This window comes from Galleria mellonella, unplaced genomic scaffold, assembly GCF_026898425.1.
Source record: "Galleria mellonella isolate WM207_F2 unplaced genomic scaffold, CSIRO_AGI_GalMel_v1 utg64, whole genome shotgun sequence".
In the NCBI taxonomy this organism is placed as follows: Eukaryota; Metazoa; Arthropoda; class Insecta; order Lepidoptera; family Pyralidae; genus Galleria; species Galleria mellonella.
In genome coordinates, this window is record NW_026442133.1 from 7,506,798 (window position 1) to 7,527,775 (window position 20,978).

Genomic DNA, 20,978 nt, shown 5'->3' on the forward strand with positions numbered 1-20,978 from the left:
AAATTTTGTGCAAGTTTCATTAGGCCTACATTTGGCACTCAAAGGAGTGATTCCCTACGACTTCGCCAACAATTGCTAATAGTCAATAATATCATAACAGTTTTAGTTGAACCAGTAATTTATCTAAGGATTAAATGGAATTTTCTATGACAAACAGCGCCGTTTACGTGGTAAAAGACAATTCATAATAGTAACTATTGTTCATTTAGAATTTTAAAGGGATTTAGTCTTCTGCAGAAGGAGCATCATTACTAAATATATTTTGCATTACTAGAGATATTATACAGAAAATTTTAATTATAATGTGCTTCTTACTCCACATACGCCAAATCTTGCTTATGTACGGGTATGATGCATATTTAAATAAATATAATTATGATCTTCTCCATCGATTGTGTTCTATATAACATGCACGATTTCAATTCGTACTGACTTCTCTACTTAATCTTATCCGATGTGAAAATATAGACAGGGAACAAAAAGATGGTTTACTCTGAATAATGTATTTCGTAGTATTCGTAAATTGATAACTATTCACTATCGGTGAGGTAACAACTCTTGTAGAACCGTCTTTGGGAGCTATCTTCTAAGTTCACAATCTATTTAATATCTTTACTGATGCATTCAAAACAAGATTTCATGGCATGGTATATTATGTAATCAAGATTTACAACACGATAAAATAGGTACATTTAAAACCACATAAATAAATAAGTCTAGAAATGTTTTGAATGCACCTTACGCAACCGCACGTGCCGCCGCCTAGAGTGAATACCTTCTTAATTAAATTGATTCTTAATTTGTTAAGACAAAAAATTTGTTCGATACAAAGTCATGCATTAAATATTTTGGACCCAAAAATAAAATCAATATCACAATAAAGAACCAGAATTGCAATTCACTAATTTTATTTTGAAAACATTAAAGGTCTAATAAATAATAGTTAACTAAAACAATTTTGAACTATTCTCATCTGTTATTTTTATATACCTACATAATGATTGTACAGTTAGTATTAATTCTGAATTAATAATTTTACAGTGAAATCGCTATTTAGTATATGGCATAGATGACTTGATAATAGTACTAAGACTATTTTAAACTGTAACATAGGCAAGGTACATACAGATAATATGTTATGTCACATTATCTTAAATATATTGTATAGACATAAATAAAGGCAGTGTTACTTTACAATTAATAATATAAATGCAAAGCAAAGGACATAACATAAAAAAATAAACATACAAGTATGTAATAATGGAAGATGTTCATACATTAAAAAGTTTTCCTCTCATTACACATGAAATAACTTATTCAACAATAATATTGAATACACAGAAGTATAAATTTTATAAACCAGTATAGGCTATTCCAATATACACAACAATTTAATTATATTAATGATTTTCTTTGATATAAATGCAAAAATATAGTTTTATAAGCCAAGAAAACAATTCAATGTCTCAAAACTTCAATATGAAGTATGTAGGTACATTATACTTGAAGCAATTATTATAAGTTGACAACCTCTTTAGGACTATAATAAAATACTTCATACCAATGTGTACATTATGAAACTCCAAATAACAAAAATAAGTGATTTCAAATTATTGCTAATTATTTTAACCTACTACTAGAAGGGATAATAGTTTTTGCATGATTCTTTTCAACAATAAGTAATTAAATTACATGTTACAAGAAAATTAAACAAACTCCAATGTTCAACACTAATTTGACTGGGTATATTTTTTTTACATATTTTATTGCATAGCTTAATAGAAAGAAATAATATAAATATATAATCAAAATAGTTTAGTGGAACATTGGAATCACTGCATATGAATTATAGAACAAATGGAAAATAATGACAAATATTTTGTGTTAAATGTTTAAATATTAATAAGTACATTTTGTCTAGTACTAGTAAATGAGTATAACTAGCTACTAACTGTATCCCATACACAAATTGATATTGGTTTTAATGATGAACAATGGGTTCATATACTGTATAAAAGTTTGTTAATATTAAATTTCAATGTCTGTTAATGATCTGAATAGTCAGCTTGGACATAAATGTGTATAGAGCATAGTAGAGTGTAGAGAGAATGAACATAGTGTAGAGAATAATTCGTCAATTAAAATTGACAAATAAAAGCCTAGTGAATATATGTCCTTTTTATATATTAAGGTGTGAAAGCAATGTAGAAGTTGGCGGCGGCAAGCCTATCATATCCAATCAATGAGAAGAATATTTAACTTCTAGACAGGTCAAAAAACAAAATTACAAATAGTGCATAAAATATACATTTCACATAGGAAAACCAATTCATTTAACATGGACAATAATATTATAAACATGTAATAGAAACAATGTTATTTAAATAAAACAGTATTAAACATGCTAGATGAATTTTGGAAAAATAAATAGTATTCTCATTGTTTGGTCACAAATTTATAGAGGGAAACCTAGCTTACAGTCCAATCTAGTCCCCAGCGCTCTGATACCTTTAACTGTGCTGCAGCTGCATCTTTAAGCGAAAATAAGTGTGTCATTTCCAATTCTGTTTTAGCTAATGCAATAGCTTTCTCAAACAATTCTAAGGATCGTCTGAGATTTCCTCTGAAAAAATAAAAAATAAAAATTTAAATATGATTTTATTATAGAATAAGAATACTTTTTTGTGTATTTTTCTATATAAATGTTAAATATTATCATTATAAAATTCAATTTATCTCCAGATTGGAGACAAAAAAAACTATAAAAATTTTATATAACATGCTTAATTTTACATATAGTTAAACAGCATAAAAAAGTGTTATTGTAATAAATTTGGACATAATTATGCAATATCTTTAGTTGTTAGTTTGCACCATCTAAAATAATTTTGATACTGAATATTATATAAGCAGTGATAGTAGATTGTAGATAAAATTAGATAAGGTTAACAAGTGTCACATGATAAACAATCGAAATGACATATAATATTGGTAAATCTAAAAGAATTAGTTACAACAATACAAATAAGAATAGTACTGATTCTACATGTCCTAAATTTTAGTTGGCTCCTTGCCATTAGTTTCATGTCTTTAATGATTCACAAAGAGTTAATGAATCTGCATTTTAAATGTGTAGATAATTTTATTTTTCAACATGGGTGTCTTTATCCCATTCATGATTCTACTACAAATATTGTTAGTAATAAAAACTACCTCATCATTAGCAATATACCCTGCTAGGTTGACTTCCAGTCTTCTTGTGATTGTGATTAATTCCTATTCAATTCATCAACATGGACCCATTAACTTCACTTCATTCTCATTTATTATTTCTCACTGATACCCCACTAATATAAACCAATATGCAAGCAGGGTGACTATTCCTTTTCATCTATTGAAAAACAAGGAGCTTGTTTGTCAATCCAAATTGCAGAATGTTTTTTTTTTCTTATAAGAGTATTAAAATAATTAAATGAATGTTATAAATGTATTCTCACCTCTGTACTTCTATGGTGCCAAGTGTTTCATAAGCAAAGTCACATTTGTCATCCATTTCAATAGCTTTGTTAATCAGTTTTACAGCCTTATCAAAGTCTGTACTCTTTTGTAGTTGTACAAGTCCTTTGTGAACATATAGTGTGGCATTGTTGGGGTCAACTGATAGGGCAGAATCAAATAGTGCCTCAGCACGTCCCCATTCCTGCTGATCTGAAAGAACTTGTGCAAACAAAATGTATGCTTCAGCACAACGTGGAAATCTTTCTAGGGCACGTTCAAAGTCAGCTCTTACTTGAGCTATAGCTCCAACATTTTTATTTATTTGTGCATGTCTATAATCAGCATAACATTTTTGTATATAAGCAATGGAAAAATCAGGGTTGAGTTCAACAGCTTTAGCAAACTCTGCTGTTGCTTCATCCATTCTTTCTAATAACAAGTAAACTTGACCCCGATGATGGTAAATATCTGAATTATTTGGATCTAGTTGTGCTGCTCGTGCAAAGTCTTCCAAACAGTGATCAGTGTTCTCCAACTGAGTATATAAAGATGCACGTTTGATTAATGCATTTACTTTCACTTTAGTTGAAGCATCACTATCAATGACTTTCCCAAGATCCATTTGGGCCTCATCATGTCTTCCCAAAAGCAAGTAGAATGTTGCACGCAATAACAATGCCTCATTTTTGTACTTTCCATTACCCGACAATTCTTCTGTACAAGCGTCCACAATAGCATCATAATCCTGAGTGTTGAGAGCAGTTTTTGCTTTAGCAAAACCGCCTGTAACATTATCATCAAGTTGTATTTTGGAAATGGGATCCTCAGAAAATGCAGAGAAATAGGTCTTAATAAAATGCTTGGATGGCATAACAGGGCGTCTTTTAGCAAGTGCCTCTCGAGCATGCTGTCTACCTAACGCTTTTAAAATCCGATCAGCATTAACTAGAGAGCTCTGAACTTGGAATCTTTCCAGAATACAAGCAGAGGTAACATCTTCTAAAGCCAGAACAAGGTCTCCACTTTTTTCAGCCGCGCGAGACCTTCGCAGAAATGCCTTCACATATTTTTCATTGAGCTTAAGCGCAAAAGTACAATCTTCTTTTACTTGCTCCCACATTTCACGTTTCTCATAACATGCAGAACGATTCTGATAAAAAGTGGCAAGATCGACTGGACGATCGGGAGGGCAAGCCTCAATAGCTTCATTATACAAAGCTATAGCCTTGTCGTATTCGCCTGCATGAAAAGCTCGGTTTCCGGCACCCTTCAGCTTCATAGCACGGTCGATAGCGCTTTCAGAGGCTTTTGTATTGTTTTCCTCGTTATCCAAAGATATAGTCGTCTTAGTTTTTAAATCAGTGACTTTCTTATTTTCAGAATCTTCTAACCTATTTCTTAGATATAGGTAACCTAAACCAATGGCTAAAGGGGCACCTAGAAGAATGGCCAATTGCCATTTAGGAAAAGGTGTACTCCCCGTAGACGCCATATCGTTGAGATAAAGGTGTAAAGTACTGAGTCGTAAAACAATCCACCATTTACTACAACAAACAACCGAATTATATTATTCATAAACTCAAAATTTTACACTTTCTGAACCTTTTCTGCCATTTCTTTGAACCTTCAAGATTATGACTCGCACCGCGCTGAAATCTGCAATAGACAAATTTTTGACAATTTAGTTTTTTTTTTCGGTGTTGCATTATCGTAATAATTGACTATAATGCCAGTATAAATTATCATAAACAAACATCGTAATGGGTGCGCATAAACTTTTCGCAAACGTTCACACGATATTTATTTATTCAAAAGGAATTTGAAATTTATCTGTAATAAAAGAATTAATTCCAATAGAAGGTTAATAGGTACTTATCACTGTATTACAGTAGTAGTTTGTGGTAGTTGATAGTGAGCAAAGAGTATATAACCAAGGGATAAGAGACTGCACTTCATACAAGCCATGTAAAACAACTTAGTCATGAATATCTCGCCAATCTACACAAAAAAACTTCTTTACTCGTTATATTAGCCATCCTGATGTTCAAAAAAGAAACGCGAACCATGTGATAAAAGAAATATATGAATTTTATGTCAAATCGCATGTTTCGAAGATTTTTATGAAACAAAGGGTAACATTCTTAAATATATTTATTACTTTATACAATATTGCCTTGAGATATCAATTTCTTAATATTATTGGTTTACTACCACTATATATATATATATATATATATATATATAGAAAATGATATACAGCCCTATTATCCTACCAAATTCAGATAAAACCTGCTTGTATAATTTTTACATAAACTGTGTCGAATATATAATCCAACAATGTAAAATTTGTCATTGACAAATAATTGACATATAATATTTTTTTTTTCTTTCAAACATATTCTATACACTAGTCTGCTATGAATTTAGAAAAATAGTAACTGATGGTGTATATTTCTGCCTTTTTTATTAATTATATTTGCATAAGAAGAAGAAGGCAACCATAACATTTACAGTTTTTATTATTCCTTCTATGTAATTCTTGTTCTTAGGCTAACCGCAAGACTAAAAATGCTTGACGTTATCTATCTTCTGTATTTAGATGACTATGGTTAGACCAAAGAAAGTAGATACTATCTATGTACCTTTAATACTTTTTACTGGTGAAAACGGTAGCAATGGGATTCTTAGTCTCTATTACTAATAATCCCTTTCCTCCTAAACCTAAATACTTAGGTTTTAATCAAAACATTATCTTTAATCTACGATACCTACCAAAGATAATGAATATTTTCTAGACAGATATGAGAAACACATTGACATTGACATATCAACTATCACGAGAAAAAGGCGGGAAACTCGAATAAGAACAAGCGGGTTTTTTAAATTTTTTTTATTAATTTATTAAAACTATCTCTATCAATTCTTATTATTGAATAAAATATTATATTTTCACTAAATTCAGCGACAGTAATATAATAAGCATTCATGGGGAAGCGCAGTTGTAGAAAATGGAAAAAAAAAGATGACGATTCAGGTGATGTAGACCATGAACCTTGTAATGACAAGGATATATATTCGGAAGATACTTCTACTGACTCAGAATCTGAAATTGATAAGGCCGATAAGTATAAACCTTACTACGTCACAGATTATATTAGAAGATATCCCGAGGAATCCCCTGGGACAGAATTTGTTGTCTTTGTAGAATCCTCAGATAGTCAGAAAACCATTGGATCCAGAGACTTGCTCTCACTCTCCTCCTGTTTAAAACGATTTAATAAAGGGGTAACTTATCTTAGATCTATAAATAAATTCAAAATCGGAGTATACTTTCAAAAGCCAGACTTAGCCAATGCTTTTTTAAATAATAAAACTTTTTTAAATGACTACCATTTTAAGGCCAGTATTCCTGCTTCTTCAACAGAAGTTACAGGCGTTATTAGAAATGTACCTACAAATATATCTAATAAAAAAATATATACTATGATATCGAGTTCTAAGAAAATTATTGCTATTAAAAGAATTTTAAGAAAAAATACCTTGACTCATGGATATGTGTTACAGCCAACTCTAACCGTGACAATTACTTTTGCTGCATCTGTATTACCTGAATATCTGGATATTGGAGGTTGGCGCCACAATGTCACTCCATATATACCACCAGTTAAACAATGCTACCGGTGCTTGAGGTATGGACATTTAGCTAAATTCTGTAAGAATTCTGAGCGTTGCAGCATCTGCAAAGGTGAGCATAATTATAAAACTTGTACAACTGGAATGGAAAACGCTATTTGTGTACACTGCAATGGAAATCACACAAGTGTATCACCGCAATGCCCTGTTAAACAAAAGAAAATTGCTGAAAATAGATCTAAATTCAGACCTGCTTCTTTTGGAGATATACTTAGCACTGAAATATTTCCTAAACTGGGTAACAAACCTAAAAAAAATGTAGACCTAATTTCAATTCTAAATTCTGATAACAAGAGTTTATCACTTTTAATAGAAAGCATAATCAAACTTATTTCACTACATAACACAAAGAACACATCTATTAACACTAAAAGTGTTTTGAATGTGTTATATGATACTTTTGGTAATAGACCTATTTCACAAAATTCAATCGAGACCAATTAACTATCATACAGTGGAACGCTCAGAGCCTACTGAGCAATCGACATATTTTTACACAATTTTTAAATGAACATCATATTCACATTGCTCTCATCTCAGAAACTTGGCTAAAACCACATTACAAATTAAAAATTAAAGATTATTGTATAGAACGAAATGATTGTGGTAATAACCACAATGGAGTAGCGATTATTATACATAATAGTATTAGATATAAAAAACTTCACTCTTTTTTCGACAATTCTTTGCAAACTATAGCTATTAGTATTGAAGTTAATAATTCTTGGTATTCAGTTGCCAGTATTTACTGTCCTACCAATAGTACACCTAGTTTTACTAAAGCCAAATTTAAGTTCTTTTTGGAGTCTCTTCCTAAACCCACTTTCATATCTGGAGATTTAAATGCACATCATACTATGTGGGGTTGTACCTCCACTAATACAAGAGGTAAAGACATTCTTGATTGTTTAGATGAATGTAATTTGGTACTATTAAATGATAAGCAAGTTACTACTGTTGGCTCTCATATTTGGAGACCCAATGGCCTTGATTTAACTATGGTATCCCCATCCATATCATTAAAATGCGAGGGGTCGGTTCATGATGATCCGTTAGGAAGTTATCACCTGCCGACTTTTACTAAAATAAACACAAAGAACTCTTCATCAACTCCGTCAGGTGAACAACATGCTCCTATAGATGAAGTTAATAAACTTTTGTTAAATCGTATAAACCTACGTCTCGTTAATTGGGATCTTTATTCTGAAACTGTTAATCGATTACTTTTGGATTTCGAGTATGATATCAATGAACCCTTAAACAATTACAATAGGTTCTGTAAAATTATTTTGACAGCTGTGGAACGTTCCGTTCCACGTAGGAACTTATCAAATAGCGGTGCAAATACTTCAAAGAGGCACAAACATATTGCAGTACCTTGGTGGAATAACAGGTGTGCGACAGCTGTCAATGATAGTAAAGCGGCTTACCTTAGGTTTAAACAAAATCCAACTCTCGATAATTACATAAATTTTAAAAGAGTTCAAGCTGTTAAAAAGTTAGTAATTAAGCAAGTAAGACAACAGGGGTGGCAGGAATTTTGTTCCAAATTTAATAGATTAACACCGATTTCCACTGTTTGGCAAAATATGAGAAAACTAAATTCAAAACATCGTCAAAATCATTTTAAAGATATATCATGGGTCAATGATTTTTTACGCAAATATACTCCTGATTTTGTACACTCATCTTTTGATGACAAACAGTTTAATTCTGTTAATTCATGCCCAAAATTTCTCACTGACCCATTCTCAATTGATGAAATATCCAGTGCAGTAAAATCTAGAAAAGATACAGCTAGTGGCCTTGATCGCTTAACATACAATATGTTTCGATTGCTGAATAAAATAAACCTTACTAAACTCTTACAAATTTTTAACGATTTATGGAAGGACTGTATTATCCCACCAGAATGGAAAATGGATTGTTTGATTCCAGTAATTAAACCCGGTAAAGATCCTACAAATTTCGACTCCTATAGACCTATAACATTGACGTCCTGTGCAGGCAAATTATTCGAACAATTAATTAAACAGCGTTTAGAGTTCTTTATTGAAAGTAATAGTATATTACCATCGAATCAATTTGGTTTTCGCCGTGGATATTCAGCGCGCGAAAGTTTAGCGAACTTCTATGTCGACCTTAGTACTGCTTTGAATAACGATGAATATGTTCTATCTGTTTTTTTAGATGTCGTAGGAGCTTTTAACAATGTAAATTTAACAGTTCTATCTTCGATTTTATCCTCATTTCTTCCAATGAAACTTATCGAATGGATTTATAATTTTCTTAGTAATAGAGAAGTGTATGTTAAAGTAAATAGTAAATTAATAGGACCTAGGTTAAGCTCTAAAGGAGTATGTCAAGGTGGTATTCTAAGCCCGCTACTATATATTTTATATATCTATAAACTTAATTCAATTTTAGGAAACAGTGTGAACAACTTGCAATTTGCCGATGATTTATTAATTTATATAAAAGGAAAGAATATTATTGATATGCAATTAGTGTTAAATGAGTCATTAAAAAGACTTGAGAAATATTTTTCTCTTCTTTCCCTCGATATTAGTTTAACCAAAAGTAAAGTAGTTGTTTTTCATCAAGTTCATAAATATGTTCCATTAATGAATATTATACATAATAATCAAACTCTTCCAACAGACTGTAGCGTTAAATTTCTGGGGGTAATTTTTCATCAAAATTTAAAATGGGATCTATACGTTGATTGCTTAGTAGATCGTGCTTTAAGAGCCACTAATATAATAAGATCTGTAATTGGTCGTAACTGGGGAGCTGATCCTAAAATTATCCTTTTACTTTACAAATCTCTTGTTAGAAGTAATTTTGATTACGCTTTCTTTTGTTATGCCTCAGAACATAAATTAGTAGAAAAACTCGAAAAAATTCAAAATATGAATTTAAGACTTATTTTAGGTGCTATGTATACTTCTCCAATTATCTCAATGCAAGTAGAATGTAATTTGCCTCCTATCCTTCTTCGTTTCGAATACCTAAAACTCAAATTTCTCTTCAAAGTTTTTTCAGTTTCCAATAACCCACTCATACTCAAATTATTAAATTGCCCCATTTCTATGTTTTTGAATAAAACTATTGTCAATGATTTGAATTTACGAGATGAATATAACATCTATAGTAGTAAGATACTTCCTTGTTATAATGGCCTTTATGAGAGTAAGTTCTGTAAGATCAAAATTGTTATACGTAAAGACATAAAAGAAAAGCACGATATGTATGAGACTTTATCAGAATTTATTGACTACAGGCAGATATATACAGATGGTTCCAAAAATGCACTTAGCACTTCAGTGGCTTTTTACGATTTGTCAAATAGATTTGGTCACGGTTATAAAATTTCAACTTTGGCTAGTATTTACACAGCAGAAGCAAAAGCTATATTTTTAGCATTAGAATACATAGAAAAACAGGTACTATATTCGAAATGGATTATAATTACAGATAGTATGAGTGTTCTTATGGCATTAAAAAATAACACATTCATTTCATCATCAAACTACTTAATTCAAGAAATTCGTAATAAATATTATCATCTCTGTACTATATATGGAAAAGATATTATCTTCATCTGGACCCCTTCACATATTGGAGTGTTTGGGAATGAACAAGTAGACACTTTGGCTAAAATTATTAATTCAAGTGCTGCTCGTGTTCAAGATTTACCCCTTTGTTACTCAGATTGTAGTATTGGAATACATAAAATCGTTACAACTAAATGGGAGGAGCATTGGACTCAAATATTACAGACTAAAGGCAAATGGTACCGCAAAATTAATTGGCGTATTGGAAAACCGTGGTTCTGCAAAGGAAAGGACACAAACAGAAAATTTTACACCAATATTTGTAGATTACGAATCGGCCACGGACATTTCAACGAACACCTGCACCGAATGGGCATGATCGCTTCCCCATCATGCACATGGTGTAACTCAAATACAGCCCAATCTCTACATCACCTTTTTTTTGATTGCTCTGAATTTGTCATTCAAAGACACATTATGTTTGACGAACTTAGGATTATCTTCAAAAAACCCGAAAATATCCCGCACTCAATCCCGCTTCTCTTAAGATTTCCTTCTTGTTTCAAAGCTATTTTCACTTATATTACTACAACATTCAAGGAGCTATAAGAATACTTTTATTGAATTGCAAGACAATGATTTTTTATAATTATTTATTTTTAATTTGATAAATCCACTGGTTTAAGAAAACTCAAGAAAAGATATTTATGAAAATGTACTTACCGGATTTGACAAATGAAATATTGAAGATTATGACAATAATTGAAGCGACATTAGAAAAATAAAATTCCAGACAATTTATCTTTTTGAAGACTAGGCAGCATGGTCTCCGACCTTAGCCTGTTCCAAACGGAACAAACGTACTAAAAAAAAAATCAACTATCACTCAGCGAATGTTCTTGCTATTACAATTTTTTTCAAATTTTCAAATCTTCATTATAATATCATATTTACTAATTTTGCATATCTAATTGTAAAAATTGGTCTTCTGTCTGTAATTTATTATTATAACTTTTAACTAACTCATTACAATATATATTTGTGTAGAATCTAAAAAATAACCTAATAGTCAATATTTATTTTATAATGTCTATGTTTTAATTTTAACGCATATATAAAATGTTTTTTATCCATTAACAATTGTTATACATATATAAAAAATATTAATTTATACTTAAATTCTTGTTTCATTCAGATTAATGAAAACATGATTGGTTCAAGCCTTGTAAGATTTGTAAGTGTATTTTATTTGAATTTCTTTAGTTACTCAATAGGTAAACTTATTGTTTTCAATATTGTATACTTATTCTCTACAGTAATAATTAATACTTGCCAATCTGATAGAAAATTGTAGCTATTACTTATAGATATATAACACCCTATATATCACAATATATTATACCTTAGTGGCTTTTCCATAGATTTCTAATGTTAAAGAAATGCTATTAAAATTTGTTATTATTTAATGGTCACATATATATAATGACTAGCTTTATCTGTGACTTTGTCCGTCCGTGAGATCAGAATATATTTATATACATATACTAACAGATAAAAACCTTATTTCTTTAAATTTCAGTTAAAAAATAATTGGAACTTAACATCAAAGCAAATTTTTAGAAGTACATCATATATGCAACATCAACAAATGCGATTGAAAAGTGATCTCTATGAACCAGATTATCTTATTGTAAGTGTAAGAATAAAATATTACATCAATGTTACTTATGATCTAAGAATTTGATACATAGTCCTGTACATTTTTTTCCATTACTATATTATATTACTGATAACTAAATTATCTAATTTGGGATTTGACTGTAACAACTAAGTTTTGTATCATGTCTTCTAATATAATTTTATTTATTTTGCTTTTAAATTCAGTACTAGAAAATAATCTGCATGATGAAATTTGTTTTGATCTTTCTAATTTTATTGTTAAAATCTATTTCTCCTTATTCATAAAAACTAAAAACTTACAAACCTATTTTAACTATTACATTGTTTTGTTCCTTTCATTCAGATAGAATTTCACACAAAAGAAATAGACAAAACAGTTCAATAGCTAAAATAAGTTTTTTGATCAAGAGGTTTGATGTTTTTATAAATAAAATTGAAATACAACTAGATTGACATGAAAATACAGTTATGTAAATGGATTGTTATTCATTATACAAATAATATATAAATTAGTAAATAAATTATGCTATTTTATAATATTGCTTATATTAAGTTTATTATTGTTTTTTCAGAGTATGGAACCAGATGAACCTGTATATGACTGTTTAAACCTACAGTTGAAAGGCTATGACTTTGCATTACTAGAAGCAACTCAAAGTCAAATTCATAAATATGCCGAGGTGATGGGCATTCAAGTTGATGAGTGGTATGTCTAATGTAATTGGCTAAATACATTTGAATGAAATTTGACTCAAACAGGATTCTCTTCATTATAATTAAACATTGGAAAGGCCCAAAGTTAAATATGATATAATTTTCCACTAAATTACTCATATATGCAGTTTGCATAAATGTAATGATAATCTAAGCTGAGCCAAATTATGAAGACTTTCATTTCCCAAATCACAACAATATACATCTTTGATTTTTCAATTCTTAAAATATTTACAAATTTACAAATAAAAATCACATAAAAATATTTATAATCAAATATTTTAAGTGTTTTTCTGCATTTAGCTGGGCTACACCAGCACAGCAGTTGAAAGTGCAAAAATTCAAGCCTGGTGGAACTGCAATTGACACTGAATATCATCTCAACATATATGAGCGTAATGTTCAGGTAATACATATTTATTTAAGCAATGCAAGTACCTATTAATTATTCTTATACTTTATTATAATTAAACTTAAAAAATGCAATTACTGTGTTCTTCATACAAGTCATAAGAGTATTTATTTATGTTATAAAAAGGCCGAACTTTCAGTTTCTGTCAGATATCTAGAGTTTCCATTTAGTTTCTGCAACAAACTGGCTAAAACTACAACCAAAACCAATTAAACGAAACTATATTCGAAAATTTATGCTATATTTATGCTATGGACTTGATTTTTTTGTAGTCTGCATACCTTACATACCCAATGGCAAGACATCTTGTTGGCATTATCAATAGATAAGGGATTATGGTACATGATAATGCTTATTAGCCTAACATAAAAAAATCATAGATGTCCAATAATTTAATCTATTACATTTTTATTTTATATTATTCTTGCTAAAAAAAGTCTTATGACAAAATACTACAACCTGTTCAGTGATATGTTATTTCGTTAAACAAATATAGTAAAATCGGAAAAATACATTATATTTACTTATTTCGAACTAAAATTCTGACTAAAACTTTTATAATATTATTTACTAGCAACTCGCCCCGGCTTGATACGGGTAGAAAGATAAATAAATTGGTATTTAGAGCAATAGCAGATTCAACAATTTTACTTGCAACCAGAATATGTTCATTGACTGAGATAAAAAATAGCCTCCGTCCATCTCCGTTTGTTTATATCAAACTTCATTGTGATTGGTTTAGCCATTAAGATGCTAAAAGATATTAGACGAACTTACTTTCATATTTATAATTATAAAAAATTTCATAACTTAAAAGTTTTTGTTTTCAACTGACTTTAAAAAGAGAGGTTCTTAATTCGATTGTTTTTTTTTTTTTATGTTTGTTACCTCATAACTGCATTAGTTATAAACCGATTTTGAAAATTCTTTTTTTATGTGCAAGGGCTTTTCTTATTAGATTGGTAACCAATAGACATTTTATTAAAATCGATTCAATAGTTTAATTTTGAATTCAAAATTAAACTATTGAACCATTGAAGTTGATTTGTGGAACATAATCTTATATATCGTGTTCTCTAAATAGCAGTCTAAGTTTAATTGATTGAAATTTTTATTGATTTCTAGTAAAAATCTATATTATTTTAAAGATATCCTGTTTTATATACTTTTATATATTATAATATCCTATTTTTCTGGATTTAGTTTAGTGATAACATCACTGAATATTTGGTAAATTTCTGATGAAAGTTTATTTTTATTTTTTTTACCTAGTCCAAAACTACGCGGTATAAAAGAAATAAAACCCATTTTACTTTTGTTACTTGATTAATAGAGTATGTTTTTGCTTTTTTGTCTACATTAATATTATAATGAGAACAAATTTGCTTTTTTGTTCCTTATGTATAAACCCAAAAATATACTTAGCCTATTTTAAAAATTCTTCCACCTACAGAAAGCTACATAATTAGCGAGTAATATGGATAGAATTTTATTATTTATTTATTTATATTTATTTGTATGCCACGTGGTACAAATTAGATATAAGTAAGCACATAAGACATGTGATACCGCGTAGGGCACCACAATTTTCAGAGAGAACCATCCACTTTTGATGACAATTAAAATCACATAGTATTATTTATTTTTATTTATAATATTATATTATGAATTAAATGTAATAATACATATTAGCTATTTATATTCAAAAAATTCACTTAATGTGTAATTTGTTTTATTTATTAGATACTTTTATAACTCGATTCTAAATTTTTTATGACTTTCAAAGTTTTTTATCCCATTAGGTATTTTGTTATATATTTGAATTGTCATTAATTGGGCACCAGATTTAACTAACTGTAGTGTTGTATTGTATGGATACTTAATTTTATTTTTATAGGTGAATAAAGGTGTATATTTTTTTGTTACAAATTTGCAGCATTCTAGTATATAATATATATAGATATAATGGTAAGCATTTTATATTTTTTTAAATATGGTGTATATGAGGTTGTTAGATTTATATTTATTATTATACGGCAGCATTTTTTTAAGAGTAAATAAGTCCATTATACTAGTACCACTTCCCTACAGAATAATATCGTATGTGAGGCAGGAATAGGCATACGCATAGAAATAGGCATACGCTGTAAAAGCAAATTTTATATCGCTTACTTTTTTAAATTATTTTAGGATATATAAGAAGGAAGATAATTTTGTAGTCTTTATGTGTTGTTTCCAAACAAGACCAGAATCAATTTCAATGCCTAAAAGTGTAGCCAAGTCTTCTATTTTGATGTCTATATTATTATATTAGTGTTGGATGTCAAGTGATTTCTTTTGGTATAGTTTAAAGTGTAAAATTATAGTTTTATTTAGATTTAACAACAAATTGCGGATATTTAACCAGTCTTTTATAATTTTTAAGATGTTGTCTAGTTTGATTTTTAGTTCATAGATATTGATGCATGAGAATAAAATGGAGATGTTATCAGCAAAAAAAATTTAATGTTCGTTCAATATTTTAGGCAAGTCGTTTATGTATATTAAAATAGTATGCATCCTAACACGCTTCCCTAAGGTATTGAATTTTTTGTTTGGATTTTTTTAGATCGAATGTATTCGATTTTCCTGGATGCGATATTTGTGTTTTCTATTTCTACATATTGTTCTCGTTTGGAAAAATAAGATTTTACCCCATTTATGAGTTATTCCTCTTATTCATGTATTATATCATTTATTCAGTAGTATGTCATATTGTACCCTGTCATATGCTTTGCTTAGATCTAGTAATAATCCAATGGCATATTTTCTGTTATTTATAGTTTCTAGTATTTTACATGTGTATTTATATATTGCTAGCGTTTTGACCTGTTTTTACGAAAGCCATTTTGAAAATATTTGATGGCAAATCAAATATTTTGTATTTTTCATAAAAAGAGTAGAGCCTCTTCGCTATTACTCGTTCAAATATAGCTGATGATGAGGGAGTAGTGTTAGTGGACGGTAGTTGTTTGGATCTGTCGTGTCCCCCTTTTTATGTATAGGTTTTATAATTGATACTTTAAGGGCATCTGAAAAGGTGCCTTCTGACAACGATTTAATTATTAGTTAAGTACCTGATAAAACTAAGGTCTCAATACATTTCTTAATTAAAATAGGAGGGATTTTATCAATACCATAACTGCATTTATTTTTAAAGTTTTTTAACATATAATATATTTCGTTTTGATCGACAGGTTTTAAAAATATTGTGTTTACAACTTATTTTACAACGTTTTCCAAAAAAACTCTTCACTGCGACAATCTTTTTTTAGATACCTTTTCTGTCTACACCTTCATACGATAAGAAATCTGCTTTGTATTTCTTAACTCGTCTTTGTCTCCTTCCGCGTCACTCGTTCCGGATGTACTCGAAGCTGAAGTGCTCTTCTTCCAAGAAAACTAGCACTCATTCGATTTACCGCGAGTTGTCCAACGCTTATCTTGTAATAATTTAGTCTTCACTAAACCAACTGATATTACAATTCCCGAGTGCTCACGTGCCATGATCATGGATTCGTACTCCGATAGTAAACCTTGCAGCATTATTGCCTAAAGAAACTTATTAGTATATGGCAAAAAAATTGTGAATATGTCTCATATTCATGTTTGGAGAAAAAAATTCTACTTTGACATATGAGTAAAAATAAAAATCATCATCTGACGACCCTCGTGAGAAAACTTTATTATTATATTTTTTATACAACTGAGAATGGCAAGCAAGCTGACAGCCCACCTGATAGAAAGTGGTAACCGTCGCCTATAGACATGAGCAGTACCATAGACATAATAGAGTATACTGTTTCGCCCATGATACCCCCCATGCGTTGCCATTCCTGAGGACTTAGGTGTTATTCCTCTGTACTCTGTAAATTCACTGCCATCCCACCTTTCAAACCGAAACACAGTCATGCAAACACAACTGCTTCACAGTAGAAACACGAATGGGACAACGGTGCCCAAGCAAACGACTTTTGTACAAAGTCTCCCTCTGGTATATTACATTATATTTATTACATATGTTTCCAATGCAATGAACAATATTTTTTTTAGGTTATTGATGTTCCCGCGTGGGCTCTAGGAACACTGTTGCGAGTAGCTCGCGCCACTCTTCCAGAAGGATGCACTCTCAATGTACACGAGCATACCATAGAACATGAAGAAATTAGATATGTACCTGATAACCAGCTCCTAGAACTGAAGCAACAACTTGAGGACATGGGTGGGAGCCGCGCGGAGAAGAAAAAGAAGAAATAAATTTAATATTTTGTAGTTCATAATTAATGTAGATATAAAAGAAATATAATAAATCAATTAATATTCGTATACCTAAAACTATATTATTTTCTTCTCCCGATAATTTCCTGGGGTAAAATTTAAAAGAATAATTGAAAAATTATATAATGGTATCTATCCAGCGTAAACCAATAGCTCATACAAAATTATCATTGGCTCGCCTTCCGATGGGCGCAGATTATTTCTTCCCAAAATAGAAACATATCTTTTAGTATATCTGCATTGTATTAGTCTGGGTGTTTTCTATGTAAATATAAGAAGTGTTATAAAAATAGTAAATCAATTCTGAACTAATAAAATAACAGTAATTATGGTAATGCAGATATTTCCTCGTTGAATATAAATTGTAAAAATTGTAAATTGTACCTTATGCGACTGTATGTTTCTTGAATAAAAATATTTTTTTTTTAGTAAATCAATTATGAACTAATAAAATAATAGGAAACCATGAAACCTCTGGATATTCCTTACTAATATGATATTAACGCATCTAGCTAATTGCGTAGGATCTACAAACTGTTATATGTACTTACTCACATACTTAATGTTCCAAAAGATGAATTGATGACGCCAGCGGCCTTCCGTTCACCACTCACAATAATTACTATATTTATTCTACTAAAACATAAAACCTGTCAGTAGAACGTTTCTTAAGTAAACATCTGCAGTTCGTGCGAATATACATCAGTAGTGGATCATTTTGAACAAAGGTCTCATTTTGTTGCATGAGAATTACCTACCTATGTGCAATCATAATGGATGGCTATGCATTATATATGGCTTATTATTCGAGCAATTATAATTTGAATAGAGCAAATTTATGATATACAGGTAAACGGCGCAACTATTTATAATTTTTATAATCTATTTTTATATATTATTAAGGAATCTACTAAATGTGTCAAACAAACAAGCTGCCAAGTGATGACAAGTAAATTGGTGGAGACATGAACAGAATATACTTACTTTAGTATTCATTACAACCTATACACAGTTATGTATGATAACCATCTACCATGTTTTACTACAATTCCCTTAAAACCACGTTTTATCTGTTTCAATTTCAATATCATTTAATAAAAATGTAAACAAACGAATAAGTGACGCGAGCATAAGACTGCTGATGTCCAACAGTAATACAAATAAACAACTGAAAAAAAGAATCGATTAGAATGTTTGGATATATTACTAATTTAGAATGTTTTTGTAATCATTTAAAAAACTTTTTATTAAGTTATATGGAAATAGACTTCTTCGTGCGTTCTTTTAATCTGAACAAAATTTTATGTTCTCTTTTATTTAAGTGAACATGTATTTAGGAACATAGGTTTTATTTTTATGGATAATAATGTAATGGTAACTCCGCCCGTATTATCGGTATACGTTGGCAGGACACCAGTGAGAAATGATAGGTGAGGATGAAAAGGCAGGTCAGTCAACCTATCGTGATGAATACACTTTGAATAGAACACGATAGTTTCCAGGGGAACTGCGAGGAGGTCGACCTGACCGGGTGTATTACTAGCAATGGGCCTACTAATCCCCATTATTAACAACCCCTTCTCCCCCCTAGGAACGTAGGTTAGGTATTTATTACGATTTTGCGTTATCGTTAGTGAATTTTTATCTAAGAGGTTTAATGGATGATAATGGAATGGTAACCCCGCCTGTGCTAACGATATACGCTGGCGGGCCACCAGTGAGGGATGATAAATGAAAATGAAAGAGCAAGTCGGTTACCTCATCGTTTCAAATACACCTGGAATACAGCACGATGGTTTTCAGGGGGGACCACGTGGAGGTCGACCGCATTACTAACAATCTCCCCCCCCTATCTAAGAGATATAACCTATCCACACAGGGAGGAAAAGGAATTGTTAGTAATGGGAACTAACTGCCCCATTACTAGCAATACACCCTATCAGGTCAACCTCCACGTGATTCCCCCTGGAAATCATCGTTGTTAATTAATCATGATAGGCTAACTGACCTGCTTTCATCGTCACTTGTCATCCCTCATTGGTGCCCCGCCAGCGTATACCGATAGCGCAGGCGGGTGACAATTTCATTATCACCCACTAAAAAAACCTATCCACATAAATAAAACAATGTGTCTACCATAGGTATCATGTTATTCATATACCTATATGTTTTGTTACGATTAAAATCACTGTTTTTGCGGAGCAAAATATACTTTTTATTTTATGCAATTTTTGAGTTACGTAATAACATAAATGATCAGTATTAGTAGTATACTAACTACTTTCATAAACTGAAGTGCAAAAAATCCTTGATACTATTTTTATTTTTTAAGAGTTGCATTATTCAATGTTTATCCAACCCAACCAGTATACTGCTAGAAATAGAGCAATAAAATAAGAGTAAATGTCGTTCTATTAAAAAAGTTTAGATATTATCTTTTTCGTAAGCATTAATAACTACCGAAGCTAACTGGAACACAACCATTTCTTATACCTAATAGGTAATCACTGCACAACTGTAGACTTTTAGGTAGATATTTCCTGTAATGAATCTAGACTGCTTTACGAAAGCAAACTATCGAGTTTAGGTTTCTGCAATGTGTAATAGAATATGTTTCTCTGTAATCACTTGATAGACAATCCTTTCCTCTCGCGGCGAAATGACCGTCGCGGCGTCCGATCTTGCAACACCACATACACGTAGGTACATTCAAAACATCAATTTACTAAGATGATCGACCTCAGAATTATTCGCATTACAAATTATAAGTACAACGAAAATTCAAAATAAAAAAATTAAATAGGTGAAAAAATGGTTATTTCTATAGATTTAGCCGCGTACTTGTATTTACCTAATTAATTTCTCATCAAGAAGTTTATAGGATACATAGTCAGATATAGGTTACGTCTTAACTAATTATAAAATAGCATTTTAATCTATAATCTTCAATATTACACAACAGTCTTATTTTTCGCTGCGAAAATCACATTCTAGATAAAAGGTAATTACTCTTATCCAGCTAGCGCCGTGACCTCTCAGTGATTGCTCTACAGCATGTTGCGAAACTGAGCATAGTGGGCATGGTACTGTATCTATTATCCGAGTCC

The 20,978-nt window shown here is 30.5% G+C and overlaps 2 protein-coding genes and 1 long non-coding RNA gene across 5 annotated transcripts; 1 reads left to right on the top strand and 2 right to left on the bottom strand.

The window, feature by feature from the left end:
• Window positions 1-487: 487 nt before the first annotated feature.
• LOC113512380 (mitochondrial import receptor subunit TOM70) lies at window positions 488-5,175 on the bottom strand. Its single transcript, XM_026896251.3, has 2 exons — window positions 3,498-5,175; window positions 488-2,623 (listed from the first exon to the last, which is right to left on the bottom strand). Exons 1-2 carry the CDS (start codon window positions 4,988-4,990, stop codon window positions 2,470-2,472), a joined length of 1,647 nt encoding a protein of 548 aa, XP_026752052.2. The 5' UTR covers window positions 4,991-5,175; the 3' UTR covers window positions 488-2,469.
• A 428-nt stretch (window positions 5,176-5,603) lies between these two features.
• LOC113512467 (uncharacterized) lies at window positions 5,604-17,921 on the top strand. Its single transcript, XM_026896364.3, has 6 exons — window positions 5,604-5,630; window positions 11,944-11,982; window positions 12,328-12,438; window positions 13,001-13,134; window positions 13,446-13,548; window positions 17,647-17,921. The coding sequence occupies exons 1-6, from the start codon at window positions 5,619-5,621 to the stop codon at window positions 17,848-17,850; spliced, it is 603 nt and encodes a 200-aa protein (XP_026752165.2). The 5' UTR covers window positions 5,604-5,618; the 3' UTR covers window positions 17,851-17,921.
• Window positions 6,374-11,618, bottom strand: LOC128201854 (uncharacterized). 3 transcript variants are annotated; one of them, XR_008253473.1, is made up of 2 exons: window positions 11,472-11,618; window positions 6,374-7,235 (listed from the first exon to the last, which is right to left on the bottom strand). It is a non-coding gene; the product is annotated as an uncharacterized LOC128201854 (long non-coding RNA). The 3 variants fall into 3 exon arrangements; XR_008253471.1 differs by lacking the exon at window positions 11,472-11,618 and adding an exon at window positions 8,371-8,685; XR_008253472.1 differs by lacking the exon at window positions 11,472-11,618 and adding an exon at window positions 8,259-8,685.
• Window positions 17,922-20,978: the final 3,057 nt, after the last annotated feature.